Below are 15,848 nucleotides of genomic sequence, written 5' to 3'. Positions count from 1 at the left end.
AGAGGAAAAGGTCTTCTCAATCTGGCTTTCTCTGAGGCCATAATTTTTCCAGCTACCTTCTGAAGTATCACTGCTCATCCAAAATTGCAGAAGCAGAGCTAGTAATGCTGAGGCCAATTCAAACCATGACCAGCCAATACACTGTTAAAAACTTTAGTCCACTGCTAAACTGAACCATACAAGCACCGGATTGTTTGGGTTGGAAGGAATCTTAAAGAACATCTAGTTCTGAGTGATTAGTTACTTTCAATGTAATTACAACCTCAACAACATAATTTAACACAATTCTGATGTGAAAATAAACTTGGGCAGAGAAGCTGGGAAGATTGTGAGGCTAACTTGTTCTTCTGAGTAGAGTTTCTTTCAGTCTCCATCAAAAGCAGTTGAGTTTTCAAGCAAATTTTAATCCCAGTTGCAATTAAGTCTTCCTCTGAATGAGAATCATAGTGCATCTGTGTTCTTAATAGCTAAAAATAGATGCCATTATATTTTAGTTGAATTCAAGTCAAGATATTTCTTCAAAACATGTAACTTGTTCATGTTCCTTTTATTAAGGGAAAAGGGATTCTCATCCGTTTTTTTTCAGCCAGTGAAACACACAAATCACAATGCATTCTGGAAAAAATGTGGTAGTGTATATTGCAAACATTCTCATTAAAACAACTCTCCGGCTGAGGGCCTTTATTTAGAAGGGAAAATTTGCTAAACAGTGTTATTAGAGGCAATGTCTGTTGCATGCGAACACTGACTCTTTTACATGTGGTTGTAAACATCATAACACTAGGAAACAAAGAATTTTAATATGCTTTTAATATAATCAAGAAAGTAAAGAACTTCTTAACAGAATCTGGTTTAAGAACATTTACATTTGAGTGATTTCTGATTGTACATTAATAACGAATAATTATTGTAAGGAAAACAGTATGTCCATGTACTCAGCTTTCCTGCAGTTTTAGTTCTAAATCGGGAATCGAAAATCCTGAAAAATAAGATAAAGCATTAGCTGTTGATATAACACTAAGTTGGATATAACACTTCAAATATGATGGCAGTATAAAATATGTTAGAAAAGAGAGCATGATAATATTGGTCTACATTTTTATATCTCTCCAAATTGTTGAATGCACTGAAATTAAATCCTGAAGTTTGCACTTAGTTTAGTGAGATTTTTATCTCTGTAAGATTAGGGGATTAACTTCAGGATGTCAGTTTACTTCTTAGCATTCATTTGACAGATATTTGACTCAGTTCTTTCTTAGATATACTTATCATCAGCAGCACCACTTTCCAAATTGTTTACAAATGTCGGATATTTTCCATTTCTTGCTGCCTGAAACACCTCTCTCCTCTCTGTTCTGGGAACTGAGTACCTACAGCTTCTGTTCACTTCATCTATAGATAAGTGTATTTAACACATCTGGGAGAAGTTTGTGGGCAGAAAGCTAAGCTGATTAAGTTAAAGGCTTTCTGAGACAACTTCTCAAGAAAAATATTGTGGTCTATTTGGAAAAAAATGAACTAAATTTACATGTAGATCATGATTAAAAGTATTAAATAAATACCTCCTTAGCGAAAATCCACTGATCTTTTTCCATTACGTGGCTGAAAGACAAATACTTAATAAGTGCTCTGTAAAACTGACAGAATTTAGTAACAAAGCCCCAAAACATCTCGGTGTGTATAGAAATTGGTACATTTCTCAATAATGTCATTGTGATTATCATCAAAGATAGATCTGACATAAGTTATTGTTTAATCTATATCTACCTCTGGAGGAGAATTATACACTAAAATTTACTGCATATCAACTGAAGAATAGTCTATCTTGTATGACTTTTTTAAGGGGGAGAAAGCCGCAAGCAGTCACTTCAAGAGATCATTAATCCTTATTCTTTTTGCATTTTCTTAAAATGTGCTGATTGTTATTATTGTATTGTAAGTGTTTGTTGCTATTAAACAAATACGTCTTTTTAGACTGTATTCTTTGATATAGGCAGATTTTCTCCCTTTTCACTGTGGTGTTTTTCAGAACTATTTTTCACTAGTGAGGGACTTGATACAACTTCTAAGAAAGTTGAAAAAAAATTTCTTCATGGGCTTAATAAGGATTTGCCTTTTACTCTGGAAGGGTGAATGCACCAGTGCTAATATTACCCATAACTTTGGCCTGTCATAACAAGCCTAAGGATCCAAGCCTGATACATACGAAATGTAACTATACATACTTGTGGTCTTTTCATTAGAATTATAGAATAATTTAGACTGCAAACAAGGTGTTTAAGATCATCGAATACAACCCTAGCTACATTCTTATTTAAAGCCATTAGCCACTTTCTTATTTAAGTAGAAATACTAACCAAAATCAAGAGAACTATTTAAAAGTCTGATTTGCCACCTTCTCAATTTTGCTAAAATGAAGTAAAAAGGCTCTACGGCATAAAAGCTGTATTCAGTCTCATGAGAATTTCTGTATCTAGTTTCTTACCTTACTGGTCAAAACACAAGGAAAATTGCAAGGTCAGACCTAGCAGTGTGTAAGCATGGAACCCTATCATGTGCAAACATACTCTGTTGATGAAGTTTTTGTAACATAAAGCATTGAAACAATGCTTTATGAAGATTTTCCAAAATGCCATATTTTCTAGAACTTTCTCTGACAATTAGATACGAAATAATCAATGACGTCTTAAGGCGTAGCATGGTATCATGTAGACACAAACCTAGGAATATGATTTTTTAAAAATTCCTACTATGCCTTTATTTTAATTCAAGAAAATGTCAGGAGCAGACCTGGAGAAGTCCTGTAGGGTGGAATGCCCTTACTGAAAACAATTTTCCTCAATCACAGTAATTCTTTCTGTAATTCAGTGGTTTTTCTACTTTTTTTTTTTAACTTTCACCACAAAGCAAAAATAAAAAATTCAAACAAACCATACCCTGTAGAAAAAGTAGCCTCTACTTTGAATCACTCTGGGTCCTTGAAGTTCTTCCTGGAAAAAAAAAGTATTTTAAATTATATCTACAGCTGTAAATTGCTACATGCAAGAGTGGTTGTTTACATACACATAAAAAGTAATTCCTCAGAACTATATACAATCTTACCCCTTAAATGCTTTATGTGCATTTCTCTTCATGTCAGTGACAAGAAGTTTATGTTGTCATGTAGAAATAGCAGAAAACATGAATGGGGCCAAATTCCACCTGAAGTTTTAGCTCAGGTCAGATTGCTTTAGAATGGTACTAGAAATGATGAACAGCCTTTGCCTCCTATGTGGGAACCTAGAATGAAGAGAACTATTCTCTGCATTCTAGCTTCCCACATCTGATTTTCCAGGTTTCATTACCCAGGCACAACCAGGGTCTTCATGGTGATGGAGTCTCTACAGATAGAGTTGCTTTTTTCATCTTGCAGGAGGACAACAATGCAAAGCTTAAATATCAGAAATACTTGGGCTGCTCCCAGGAATGAGATCCCAGACTGTTCTCAAAGGTGTGCCATAACCACCCCTCTCACATTAACTCCCAAAGAGCAGTGCTTATGATAGTCTGTCCTGTCTGTGCTGCACACAGGGTGAAACAACTGTCTAGTGATCCATACAGCAAGGAGGGTAACAAATGATGAAGAAAATAGAAATTCCATTAAAATGTAACAAGTACAAAACATGAAGTATCCAGTTGCTTTAATGAGACCTTCATGATTAGAGAACACATTAGCTTAATCACAGTATTTTATTTGCTTCTGTTAGTATCAGATTGGAGTGATGTGTCTGTCCTTCAGGTGGGGAGACAGTTTGAGAAACAAAACAGTCTCAGTGTTATGCTTAACAGAACATAAAATGTAGATGGCTTTTATTTAGCAATGAGGGTATTTCTCAACTAAAAACTGGGGTGCTGTGATCTCTTGGGTGAATATCATAAGGTGAAGTGTCATAGAAAGGAGTCACTTCGTGCTCTATTCTAATGCTGTGAGAATTGTGTAAAACAGAATGACTCCCATTATTTCCAAACTACAGAAGTAGATTCAATCCAGGGAAGCTTTGAAAGGAAGTGGGGTTTAACCTATACATCATTTTTGAGCCTTGATTTTAATTCTGCCTTAGGTTCACCACATATAGCATTATATTCAGTTTCTTGCTGTATGTAAAATATCTGTATGATTTTTATTTCTATTGTTCTTCTCATTTTAGCATTACCTGGGTTTGAAATACCCATCTTGTATTTATAATCTGATCACTACTATAATTTTTTATATTTCAAAAGGATAAAAATTTTTCTGTACATTGCCTTTTAAGTGTCTTATGGTATTCATATGTCATTTTTTTCTACTTTTTCTACTCAATGTGTGAACAATGTGTGAAAACAGGAACAAAATAGGCAGCTGTTGCAAGATTAAGAAATTCATCTAGAACATAAAAGGAATCAAGGGTACAATTACTAGTGATTTATGTTAATATGTCATTTTCTTCTTACAGCCAGACACTTCATAAAGTGTCTGGCTGTAAATAGTGTTCTTGTTTGAGATCATGTCAGAAGTTTGATACTAGAAAACAGCTGAAGCTAAGAATCTGTCGTTTTTGTAACACCCGCCTTCTAAACTTCCAAGAGTTTGGAGATGTTAAAAAGAAATAAATACCTCCCATAATAAATATGCATGTTTATTCACAAGCCTGCATGTATATATGTAGACAGAAAAATATGTATTCATGAAGATGTATGATTACTCAGAGTTTTATTTTAATGCCTGCCCTCTAGAAGGTATTTTGCTCAGTCTCTTAGATTGACTGCCAAGAAAATGCTCGAGTTGTCTTTCAAAGATCATATCCTACCAGGCAAGCTGTAGCTCAAGAGAAGTCAAAGCTGTGAAAAAATCTGGTGTTGTTCCAAACTGGGAAGAAAGAATGAATTTAATAGAGCAGGTTTCCTCCTTCACCCATCTACCTTTTCAATTCCCTATCTAGTCAGGGAGAGAGGTGGATGTGTTTATGCACAGCAGGTTCTGTTTTTCATCCCAACATGAGGAAGAAAAAAGATCAGCAGCAAGATAACCCTTCCTGAAGCACATTCTGGGACAGCAACCAAAATATATAAGCAGAAAGGTCTACAAGGGCATTTTTAGAAAAGCTAATGAGTCACAAAGTGTGAGAACACAAGCATGCAGAGTTTAAGTTTACATACGTCCAGTTTGTATCTCTTCAGTCTTCTCTCATTAAGCTGAGGAACGAGTTGCAGTAAAGGATGCAGGACAGACGACTGAGAGGACACGAACACACATACATGAGCAACAGTGACATTTAGCCCTTATGATGCAAAAAAAGTCTCTGCAATATTGGCTTATGGACCAAACATGCATCGAAAAAGGACTGAAGATATTCATCGAGAAACTTATTTTTTTTAACATTTTGACTTGAAAATAAGCAGGTATCAACATTTATATTTACACTATGCAGAGTGGTGGAGGAAAAAGCTATGTATCCTACCTTAACTAATTGAAAGCTCAGAACCATTTACACACTCCTGGAATTATTCAGACTTTGATGAGTCTCTATGAGTGGTACTGAGAATATTTCCATACAGTATTCCTACTAACACTTCTACAATTCTCTACTATGGAAATTAGCAGCTTCAACCTCTGTTGTACTGAAAAGTTCATTTTACTTCAAAATAAATGGCAACGAAAAAATTGGGTTGTTTGCTAGAGAAAAGTGTGCAGTAGGAATTCATTCTCGAGTGACATTTGTAACCATGGCACTGGTCACTCTATCTAAGCACCAATCATGAAATTCCTTGTTCAACAAGATTTTAAGCTTGCTGACAGCCTAGTTAAGTACAGTGGCATTGTGTGCAGCCTAAGTGCTCACCCTGGAAAAACACAACCATGTGGGATTTTGGAAAGAGGTCCACAGAGAGAAATAAAGAATAAAACCTGTGTTCCATTAACCAATTTAAACCTTCAACTCATATAAATGTAATTTTAAAAATAATGCATTTTTGATACAATACTTCTTACAAAAGTAATGCAATTAAGATATATGGAGTAACCAGAGTTACCAAAGTGTTATTGTACTTAATAGGTAAAAAGAACTTGCTTATTTGTAGCCAATTTTGTGCTATCTGCCTAAGGTAGGCAAGCCTTATACATAAAAAAAGTAGGAGTCTGATGTGAGTGAAGGAGTTAATGGACATCCCAGCTGTCCACTTGGGCTCTGTCTTGCAGCCAGTGGAGAGAGGTTATAAAGCTGAGGAATGATGGATCTCTGATCCATCTCTGAAGTTAGTATCTCTGAGAACGGCTAGAAAATAATCATCTGAACAGCTAAACCAAAAGAAGTGAGAAAGCAGTAATCTCTGGGGGCAGTGGCAAAGGTATGCAGGATGGTGGTGAAGTGGGATGCAGTAGCCTTTTAAGCAGGAGCAGCAGCAGAAATAGCTCATTTCACTGTGCCTTAACTACCCTTAAAGCCTCCAAAGCAGCTCTAGCATGAAAACATTGACCCCAATATGAACGATACCACTTTCTAGGAAATACACCACATATTTCTGGAGAAATGTAAAGAACAAGGCAAAAATGGACATTGGCATGTAAGAATGATTGTTAAGAAACAAGAAAATATGAATATGTTTAACTTTCTCAAAATCCTATGGTGCATAGATGCACACAGGTAACAGAGTATGTTTGCACTTCAAAAGCGAGAATGGATCACATGTACTTGACTTGGTTTATGACAATGCTTTTAGAGCAACAATTCTTTGCCATGGTTTAAACTATATTTTTCATTCAAAATATAATCCAAAGTCCAAGTGAGACTTAAATACTATTTTGCCTGCTACATATTTATGACATGTGCAAATGAATTAATACAGTTTAATTAAAAATGAATTAAAATGCTTTAAGAGTATCTAATAGTTATGGTCATGTTCTCAGCTTCTGTAAGTCCACATTGTTTCACTGCCTGTGCTATGTTCCAAAACCTGAAAAAAGTATTTGATGTCACTCTTAAAATTTGAAACTATAAGATTAAGATTCAGTTGGGATTCCATGAATGTTTGGTGGGGTTTGTTGGATTTTTTTTCCACACCTGTACAGTACTGATGATCCTCTCCCATATTATTAGAACACCTTCTGTACTTTAAACATGCAACTCCCAGTCCTAAGCTTGCTATACAGTTGGAGAGACTACTGCAAAAAGGAACATTGCCTTGGTTTTATAATCAAGCACACATGTACTCACTCACAAGGAGGTGCTATGCCACTTACCATGATGTCTGAGTTGCCCGAGTCATGAGTCTTAGAATAATGAAATAAGAACTGTTTGAAAAAATTAAAAGTGGGGTTTTACTACAAAACAGGGCAAGAGTGTTGTGATTTTCTTGCCTTTTTTTAGTGTGATTGTAGGACATATGTAGACATCTTACCCTTTTGGTGTTGTCTTTCTCATCTAAACCCTGTGGGAATAATAGTTGGTAGAGAGGCTTTTATTCATTAAAATAAAAAGCACAATGGATAATTTTGATTACATACATAGTCTTTTCAGCACTGGGTTGGAATATTCTTCCTTGGCAGATGTATTATATGTCTTTGTTTATCAATGTAACTAATAATTACAAACCCTGTAGAGAGCACTGATTACTCTGCCCTAGAAGAGTTAGATGTGTTTAGCAGATGTTCCCTTGTACATCCCCAGACTCTCATAAGTAAATTTCTTTGTCTATTGAGATTTCATTGTTTTTCTAATCTAGAGCAATAAAAATGCCTAACACCTTGTACCCAGCCTGGAGATTATTTTCCAAACATCGATGTATCCCTGCTGTCTTTACAAGGTGTTACATTCTGACAACGTAGCCTTTCAGAGTAAAAACAGATAGAAATACTTCCCGCACTGAATGACAATTTTCATACTGAGTCCTCAGAATTCATTGTAGACAATGGCACAGTGAGAGATCAGGCTTCAAAAATGCTAAGCAGTCTTTTTGTGTGTGTTACCTGTGGTTTCTGGAGAAATCCCATGACCAAAAAACAAAGTTCTTCCAGTGTACCGGACACCTAAAGCAAAGAAAACAGGAACTCAGCTATCACACTTGCAATTCTACTACGTATAACAAACAGTATCAAAATAGTAGAGTTACCTCTGTCTGACTTACCCGAGGTTGAGAATCTGTGGACAGGTAAGCAGAACATGCATCATCTATCTGTAAGAGTTCACACACTTCTTTTAGGAAGTCAGAGTAAAAAAAACAAGTGAAATATGTATATTTTCAGAAAAAGGTAAGTGCAGCTAATGATGTGGCAAGCTTGTCTATTGTAAGGCATCCTCATAGGTCCATTCATTAAATACTTTGCATTCAAAGGGGGAAGGGCCTTAACCACATAAAAAAGAAAACAACAACAACAACAACAACAACAAACTTATACTTGCTTGATCTGAACAAACATACCTATCTGTGACCTTTATTCCCTTATTGACCACATACTCCTCTTAACTACAAACTTCTCAGACTAAGTCATATTTTAAGTTATGGTTATAAGCATCTGGGGCATGAACTATGAACTTGAATCTCTTCTGCAATATCTTTGAATTGTACAAAATTGTGAAGAAAATGACAAAACTAAGGAAAGGGATTCAAGGATCAATCCTCAAACACAACTCTTTCAATTGGATTACAGCATCCCTGCAGGTGTATGACACATGCATCCCTTGAGTGATTATGATATGTGCTGGCACATCTCATGCACACCAGTCAATTTGTGCCAGCAGTTTCCTAAACACAGTGTGAAACACCGCTACTCCTTGTCTTCACCAGTCTTTTCAAAGCTGTCTTCATTCAGTGCTGTGATAATCTTGTCTTGGAAGAAGTACTGAACAAGTGATTCCTCCCCATCCTCTCCCTATGGTTCATAACCTTGTATTAACTACATCCTCCTTCTGTTGTCTCTTTTCCAAGATGAAAGAATACTGTAATACTACTAATTTTTAATGGAGTTATTAATAGAGAAGGCATAAGAAAATGAAATAAAAGGTATTTGAGTTCATAGAAATAATATTACTGGTGCTGAAACTCCTGAGTATTCTGTAAGGAAAAGTCTCCAACACTGCAACTAAAGTTGCACAATTTAATAATGATGACAAAAATCAACTTAAAATTTTATTAAATAACTTTAAAGTTGTATCAATAGTAACCTCCATCACTATATGCTATTTTTTTCATGTAATGTTTGATAGTGTTAGATGAACAAATCTTTGCCACTCATGTTGTTCACAGGCTGCATAAAAAACATAATGGTTTGTTTGGGTTTTTTTTAATAGAGCAGTTAATGCAATTGTTCTTGCAATTTTATTATAGATAAAAAGCCCTAAATGACACTAATTAGCAATTAAACATAAAAGAAAAAAATAATTTTTTTTAAGAAAATGCATATCTGAGCACTTCAGGACAGGAGATAATCCATTTCTCCAGAGACGAGCTATGAGAAAGCATTAGCAGACATAGTGGGAAAACTAATAGCTCACAGAATTCCCTTTTCAAATAGGTTTTGTTGGCAACACATCCTCTCTCTTCTTCCTTCGTCTTGCATGTGTTTGAGTGTATTAGTTCAGCTTCACTACTTTCAGAGTAAGAAAGCATAGAGGAAGAACACAGCAATGAATGAGATAAAATTAGGCTGAAGTAATTTTGGAAGCTTATGTTAAAAAGAGTGTACTTTCATCTTGGGGGTTGTTTGTGTTTGGGTTTTATTTGTTTATTTACTTGACTCAGAGAACTACCATAGCTGAGTAGCAGAACAAGCCAGAGAGTGCTTTGTGTTCAACACAATGGTATCTTTCAGCTAAAACCTTTGCAGAAAAAGCAAGGGTTGAAGAAAACCACAATTTATGTTAATTCCTTTTTAAAAAATTAATAGTTTCTTTTATGGATCTTCTCCCAGATTTTCTCTCCTGTCTCAGAAATGTGGCCTGAGAGTAGAATATTGCAAGTTGCTTTGTGTTGGTTAAATAACATAAAGAAACAAAAGGAAGTAAGAGACAAGTAAAGAAAAAAATACTTATTTACAAAGTTCTCATATTTATAAACTCAGAGCCATTCCTGGAACATACAAGATTTATTTAGAGGCAGGGTTTCTCCTGAATTATCCACTAGTAAAGTAGCAAAGAGGGAAGAATTATTTGCACTTTAAGAAATTTCGGTGAACGAGTGTGAGTCAATCATTAGGTTGATTTAGGGTATATAACTATATATCCAACTCCCTTTCCTTAGACCATTTCCAGTTCAGCATAATTCTAGTTATAACGGTAACTTTTATATTGCTTCTATTACGAAATTTTACAGAATTTAGTATCTTATGCATACCGTTTTCTTCACTGAAATCAACAGGACCTTTGTTTTGGTTTCCAGTCACCACAGGGACAAATCTTACAGCTAGCAAATCTTATCAAGACATGCAGAAATGTATAAAACAACTTTTTAATCCAGAATGTAAGTAACTTATTTTCAAAAATTCCTTACAATTATCAGGATCTTACGTCCCAAGAGACCATTTTTTCCTGGGAGATCAATGTCACTAGGGCTCATTCAAGTGCCAATCTGGAAATAGGTTAAGTTTTGAGTCACCATCTCCAATAGGAACTATGAGGAGATAACAGTAAGCAGAATGTCTCCTGTAATGGTCTCAATCAGAAGAAATTTACTCTCTGCATCTGCCCCCCTGATGAGTCACTTGCTTTCCAATGTTATCAAAAGCTACTAAATTAAATGTCAACACAATAGTTGAAGGTTTCAGCAGCACTAGGGCATGCAAGTGGAAGGATAAATCCTCCCCACATGTTATGCCCTGCCACTCCATCTGTTCCAAAAGGGCAGGGAAGAGCCTGCATTAGCACATGCGTCACAGTCCAGGATCAAAACAAACGTTCCTTTCAGAGATGAGAGTGAAAGTTATGATACCAATCAGTAGCCAAATGTTAGAGGGGCTAATTGACACAGTACATTGTCCTTTACCTAGTAAATTGAGAAGCTGGGGTAGGATTGAACAACATCCCAGCCTTGTGTACAGAACAGAGGATGCAAGAGGCAAGACTGGATGAGTTGAAACAATTCCTGAGTATCATGTACAGACTATAAAACTATCAGATGGATCACTGTGATGCTTCCAGGGACAGTGACTGCCTGGTCATTCACAGTTAAGTGACAACTGTTATCAAACATAGCTCTCCATTGAGACCAGACAATCTCTTCTCAGAACGACATCTCAACATTCAGTCCAAACCCTGAAGGAACTGTTCAGAATATCTGGAAAATTAGATATTTCACCTCTTTGTTGATGTCAAGATAGGAGACATACAATACAGGAAGACATACTGGAAAACACAGCTGAACTCTGTGCAAGAGAAATACTGGATGGTAAGGTGGGACTGTAGCAAGGATGGGAACAGAACAAATGGGAGGATACCACATGGCAGATCATGCTTACCTCTTTCAACAGCTGCAAATCCTCATTTGATTCGAGTGCTTGGGGTGGCATCGGTGCACCTGGAAGCACAAACCGTGCTCAGCGATGCTGTACAGCAGAGGTCATTTGTGTAAGTGTCCCATGTCAGAGATACCTAGCACAACTGGTAACTGCAAAGGCTGAGCTGCTTGCTCCAAGGAAGTCTGCGACGCTGGGTGTTCTGTGGTTTGTCCTGTAGTTTTTGCTTGCTCTGTTTCAGCAACACAGAAGGATGTTTCTTCACAAGTTCACAGCAGATATGGACACTCACACGTCTTAGCAGTAAACAGTGTGGAAGTTACTTAGGTCTCACTGAGACCTGCTCAGAAAATCACATTCCAGTGCCTACAACCTCAGGCTTTCTGAGAACTCTGCTCACCTCCAGCACATGCACTGTGAGTTGAGGATCTAGACCCTACCTCTTGCCTTCATGTATACTACAACTGCAGAATTGAACAGGCACTATGTAATGTACGATTGCATATAGATAGTGCCCTTGAGATGAACATGGTGTTTTGAGAATATATGTGCATATGAATACATGAATTGTATATGAATACCATTCATGTGTAACTGGCTTCATTTCCTCTGTCTTGCATATGTCATGTGGAAAAGTTTGGTCCCTCAGTAGATTAAATGTGTTATTAACTGCATAATGATGCAGTGAAGCTGTGCTTGACTTGGGGCAGCTCCTTTCTCTATCTCTTCCCACCCAGGCTGCAGACCTGGAAGTCACTGTTCCAGGGTCCCTTCCAAGTCAATGTGCAAAATACCCCTCTTACCACATTGTTATTTTACCTGGCAGTGTATTTCTGATAGCAGGGTATTGTTAGAGTCTCTGTAAATAAAAGAAATGAGCATCACCAAATTGTGAGTACACTAGACACCACACAATGGTATCAGTGAGGGGATGTTCTGTAACTCCCATGGGAGGGAAACTGCTGCTGGGGAGGGTGATGCTTTATCTGTACATGCCTAGTTCTGCAGGAAACCCTTCACAGTCATCTAATTTATACCTCTGCCCAAAGTTGCTGCCCATGAGTCACACTTAACCATTTTATACACTGTTCCTAAAGACCTCAGTTTTAGAGAGATTTTGTAACCTCCCAGGCAGTCTAAAATTACATGTGGTCACATTTTTTAAAGAACTGAACCAAATTAAACAAAAAAGAGGTGAAGCTAGACCTAGCTAGAATGTCCAGTGAGCATGGTATGAATGCCCATCATGTTATTTGTTTTGCATTTACCCCTTACAACAATAATCACAGCAGTAATTAGTTCCAGGCATTAAGGGATGGATTTCAAACCCACATTTTTGTACTGGCACAGATCTAAGCTGACTAATTATTATGGATGCTTGCTTTGCCCCCAAAAAAGAATTAGATGGGCTCTTAATTCCACACTACATAGAAGTGGGATTTTTTTAAAATCTCTGAGTTGTTCACATAACAAGGAAACAGATTTCCAATTATTTGTTTCATTTCAAGGAAAAATGCGAAATAAATTAAAGGTGCTACAGTTGTCTTACTTTGTCTTCTGCTCTTAAATTAGTGTATTCAAACTGGAGTATTACCTGGGACTAGTATCCTGGTTGCAAAGAGTAGAACAGGGCAACACTTCTAATTAGCACACCTTCCCCATCAAAGCATTGCCTGCCTATCTTTGAACACTGTTTCTGCCATTGCCTGGTTCCCAAGGCTTTTCCGGGAGAGCTAAAGAAATTCATTAGCATGAATTAGTAAATGTTAGGGCACCAAGCAAGAAAGCCTGACTACCCTAACTTTCTCTTTTTTTTTTTTTTTTTTTTTTTGGCCTGTAGCATAAAATTCTGGATAGAGAAGATAAATTATTTCACCCACTCCTCACTTTCCTTTACCCTTCTCCACATATTCAAAAATTTTTATTTCATTTGCAATCCCATCTGTTTTTTGCACCTAGGACTGTGCCCCCCTGAGGACTGAGCAGTGTTCCTCCATCACCCCATCCAGAACAGGGCTGCAGTACCTACAGGACTTCATTACTTTACACAACAGCACACACAATGAAACATTAAGTTGTTTTGCAATATACACAAAATAACCGTAAGGGGAAGGGGAAAAAAAAAAAAAAAGCAAGCAAGAGAGAGAAGAGAGAAGAGAGAAGAGAGAAGAGAGAAGAGAGAAGAGAGAAGAGAGAAGAGAGAGGAAGGAGAGAGGAGAGAGAGACAGAGAAAGAAAGAAACGTGTGCTATTGAAAAAGAGTCCTATTCAAAGGGAACATGGAGGAGAAAATCCTTCAAACGAAACAAAATCAACATTGTCCACAACCCATTTGCTCTCTTATCCTTCAATTCAATTTAAGAAATTCAACTTCTTTCAAGGCAGTAGAATGCCAGATGCACAGCCTGGGACTGACTTCTTACATCTTGTCTTCCCTCTACTGCTCTCCCTAAACAAGCTCCTGACAATCGTTTGTGTAAGAATAGTGATGAAATACTGTGTGCCATTGCCCTTCACTATGCTCCTCTTCCTTCCTTCCCCTCTTCCACATCTTCAGAACTTATTTTTAACATAATATTAAGTATGCTGTAATTCGATTTCTTTGATTACTGATATTAAAAGAAAACACAACAAAGCAGAACAAAACCTCACAACTAAAGCAAATCCCACACATATAATACAAACAAAATGGAAATAGTCCTTGCACAGCATTTTGTAATGTTACTTTGCAAGGTGTAAGCAGCTAATCTATCTGAGGTGGGAAAATAGAGTAAAGAGAGTATGGTTTGTTAAACAGCCCATTAGATGTTTCACAAGATCTCCTTGCTACAAAAATAGCAACTTTCAGGATTCCTCACCTGATAAATATTGCTACATGTAGGACTGCCAGAGGGTCCTAGATCCTAATTTTTCCTGCAGTTTTGTACATGTTGTTTCATTTCTTTTCTTGCCTTTTAAAAATCAGAATAAATGACACTTAAAATTAAATCTCTTTTTTAAAAAGCCTATTCCCCAAGCTGCTGGAGTGTTTTGCCAGGACACAGTAATCCTACCGGGACCCGGGAAGAAGTCCCCCAGACCTATCCCCGAAACCGTCCCCAGCAGCTGCGCCCTCCAGAGCATCCTTGCCCCTCTCCAGCGGCGCCGCTGCGGCCGGCCCGCAAGGCTGGCAGCCTGCGCGCACCCTGCTCCCGAATCATGTGCGGAGCTGGCGGAGCAGGAAGGGGTTGCGAGCGGGATGCTCCTCACCTTTGCAAGCAGACATCGAGGAGGCGAGGAGGACGAAGAGGAGGAGTAGCGGGGACCCGGGCAGCGCCGCGGCGTCTCCTGCCTTCCTCAGGCTGCGCTGGGGGGCGGCCGCGGGGGGCTGATGGTGGCAGAGGTGTCCCATGTCCGCCGAGTGCCCGGCGCCGCCGCTCTGCCAGCCGCTCGTCTGGACATGTCCTCGCTCCCTGCCCCAACTTTTTAAATGCCCCCGACACGTGGACGAGCTCCAGCCGGGCTCGGGGAGGGCTGCCCCGCTCCCCCCGGGGGCCGGCGGCTGGTGACTCACCCGCTCCGCCCCGGGGCAGGGCGCGGGACCCCGTGCTGGCGCGGCGGGTGCCCCTGCTTGGCACAGAGGCGAGGCGCTGCCCAGGCTCCAGGCCCTTTATTAAACCCCCTCCTTAAAAGCAAGTCCATGTTTTAATCCCCCGGAGCCCTGCAGGAGCCGCGGTGGCTGGTGCGGAAGCTACTGCTCCTCCACTGCCGTGGGTGTTCGGAGCGATGAAACGAGCGGCCAAGGGCGTTCAGACACTGTCCCAGCCCGGCGTACGCGGGAGAAGAGGCGTGATTTAAAGTGGGGAAATCGGACCCATTAGCTGATTTGCCCCCAGCTAGCTGAACGTGGGAGTAAATGTCGTGGAGCTTTCACGTGGGAGAAACCGTCGGTGGCTGGGATGCGGGGCTCTGGGGATGCGCACCCCTCTCTCTGCCTTGGCACCCGCCGAATGGTCGCTGAGTTTTCTGAAGACTCCCTGGCTGCAGGGGTGTGACTGCCTCCTGACTTTTCCTATGCCTTAAATACACACACAATGACACACAACGAAATAGAACTCAGTGATATGGTAATATTTAGAGATTAAAATCCTAATACAGTGCTTAGCAAGGTATTTTACTTAAAATACAGCTGCAGACCTTGGTCCCTATTTATGCCTGTAGATAATAAAAGCAACTACATTATATGACAGTCAGAAGTACAGAGACTCCAAATCTGTTAAGGCACTCGGGCAGTTTAGTCCAGCCATCCCTGAAGCACAGCAAGCTCTGTCTTACCAGAGTGGCTACCCAAGTCTGACAGTGCCTCCTCCTCCTATCAGGTCCAACAAAGGATGATTGCCACTACCAAG

General features: G+C 38.8%; 1 protein-coding gene across 1 annotated transcript; it reads right to left on the bottom strand.

The window, feature by feature from the left end:
* Positions 1-887: 887 nt before the first annotated feature.
* Positions 888-14,851, bottom strand: NMU (neuromedin U). The gene is made up of 10 exons (XM_069012166.1): positions 14,710-14,851; positions 11,465-11,523; positions 8,140-8,187; positions 7,982-8,041; positions 7,414-7,443; positions 7,256-7,306; positions 5,176-5,250; positions 2,937-2,990; positions 1,563-1,602; positions 888-979 (listed from the first exon to the last, which is right to left on the bottom strand). Exons 1-9 carry the CDS (start codon positions 14,849-14,851, stop codon positions 1,567-1,569), a joined length of 555 nt encoding a protein of 184 aa, XP_068868267.1. The 3' UTR covers positions 888-979; positions 1,563-1,566.
* Positions 14,852-15,848: the final 997 nt, after the last annotated feature.

The sequence above is a fragment of the Aphelocoma coerulescens genome, chromosome 4, assembly GCF_041296385.1.
Source record: "Aphelocoma coerulescens isolate FSJ_1873_10779 chromosome 4, UR_Acoe_1.0, whole genome shotgun sequence".
NCBI classification, from domain to species: domain Eukaryota; kingdom Metazoa; phylum Chordata; class Aves; order Passeriformes; family Corvidae; genus Aphelocoma; species Aphelocoma coerulescens.
Note: the sequence above shows the minus strand (reverse complement) of the source record. Positions and strands in the feature narration are given on the sequence as shown.

Excerpts from the sequence above, each read along its gene's own strand:
- NMU (XM_069012166.1), bottom strand. The coding sequence starts at position 14,851 with ATGGGACACCTCTGCCACCATCAGCCCCCCGCGGCCGCCCCCCAGCGC. Across the intron at positions 7,307-7,413 it reads AGAAAGACAACACCAAAAGG|TTCTTATTTCATTATTCTAA; the intron begins GTAAGATGTCTA and ends TTTTTCAAACAG. Across the intron at positions 2,991-5,175 it reads TGAAGAGATACAAACTGGAC|GAAGAACTTCAAGGACCCAG; the intron begins GTATGTAAACTT and ends TTTTTTTTCCAG.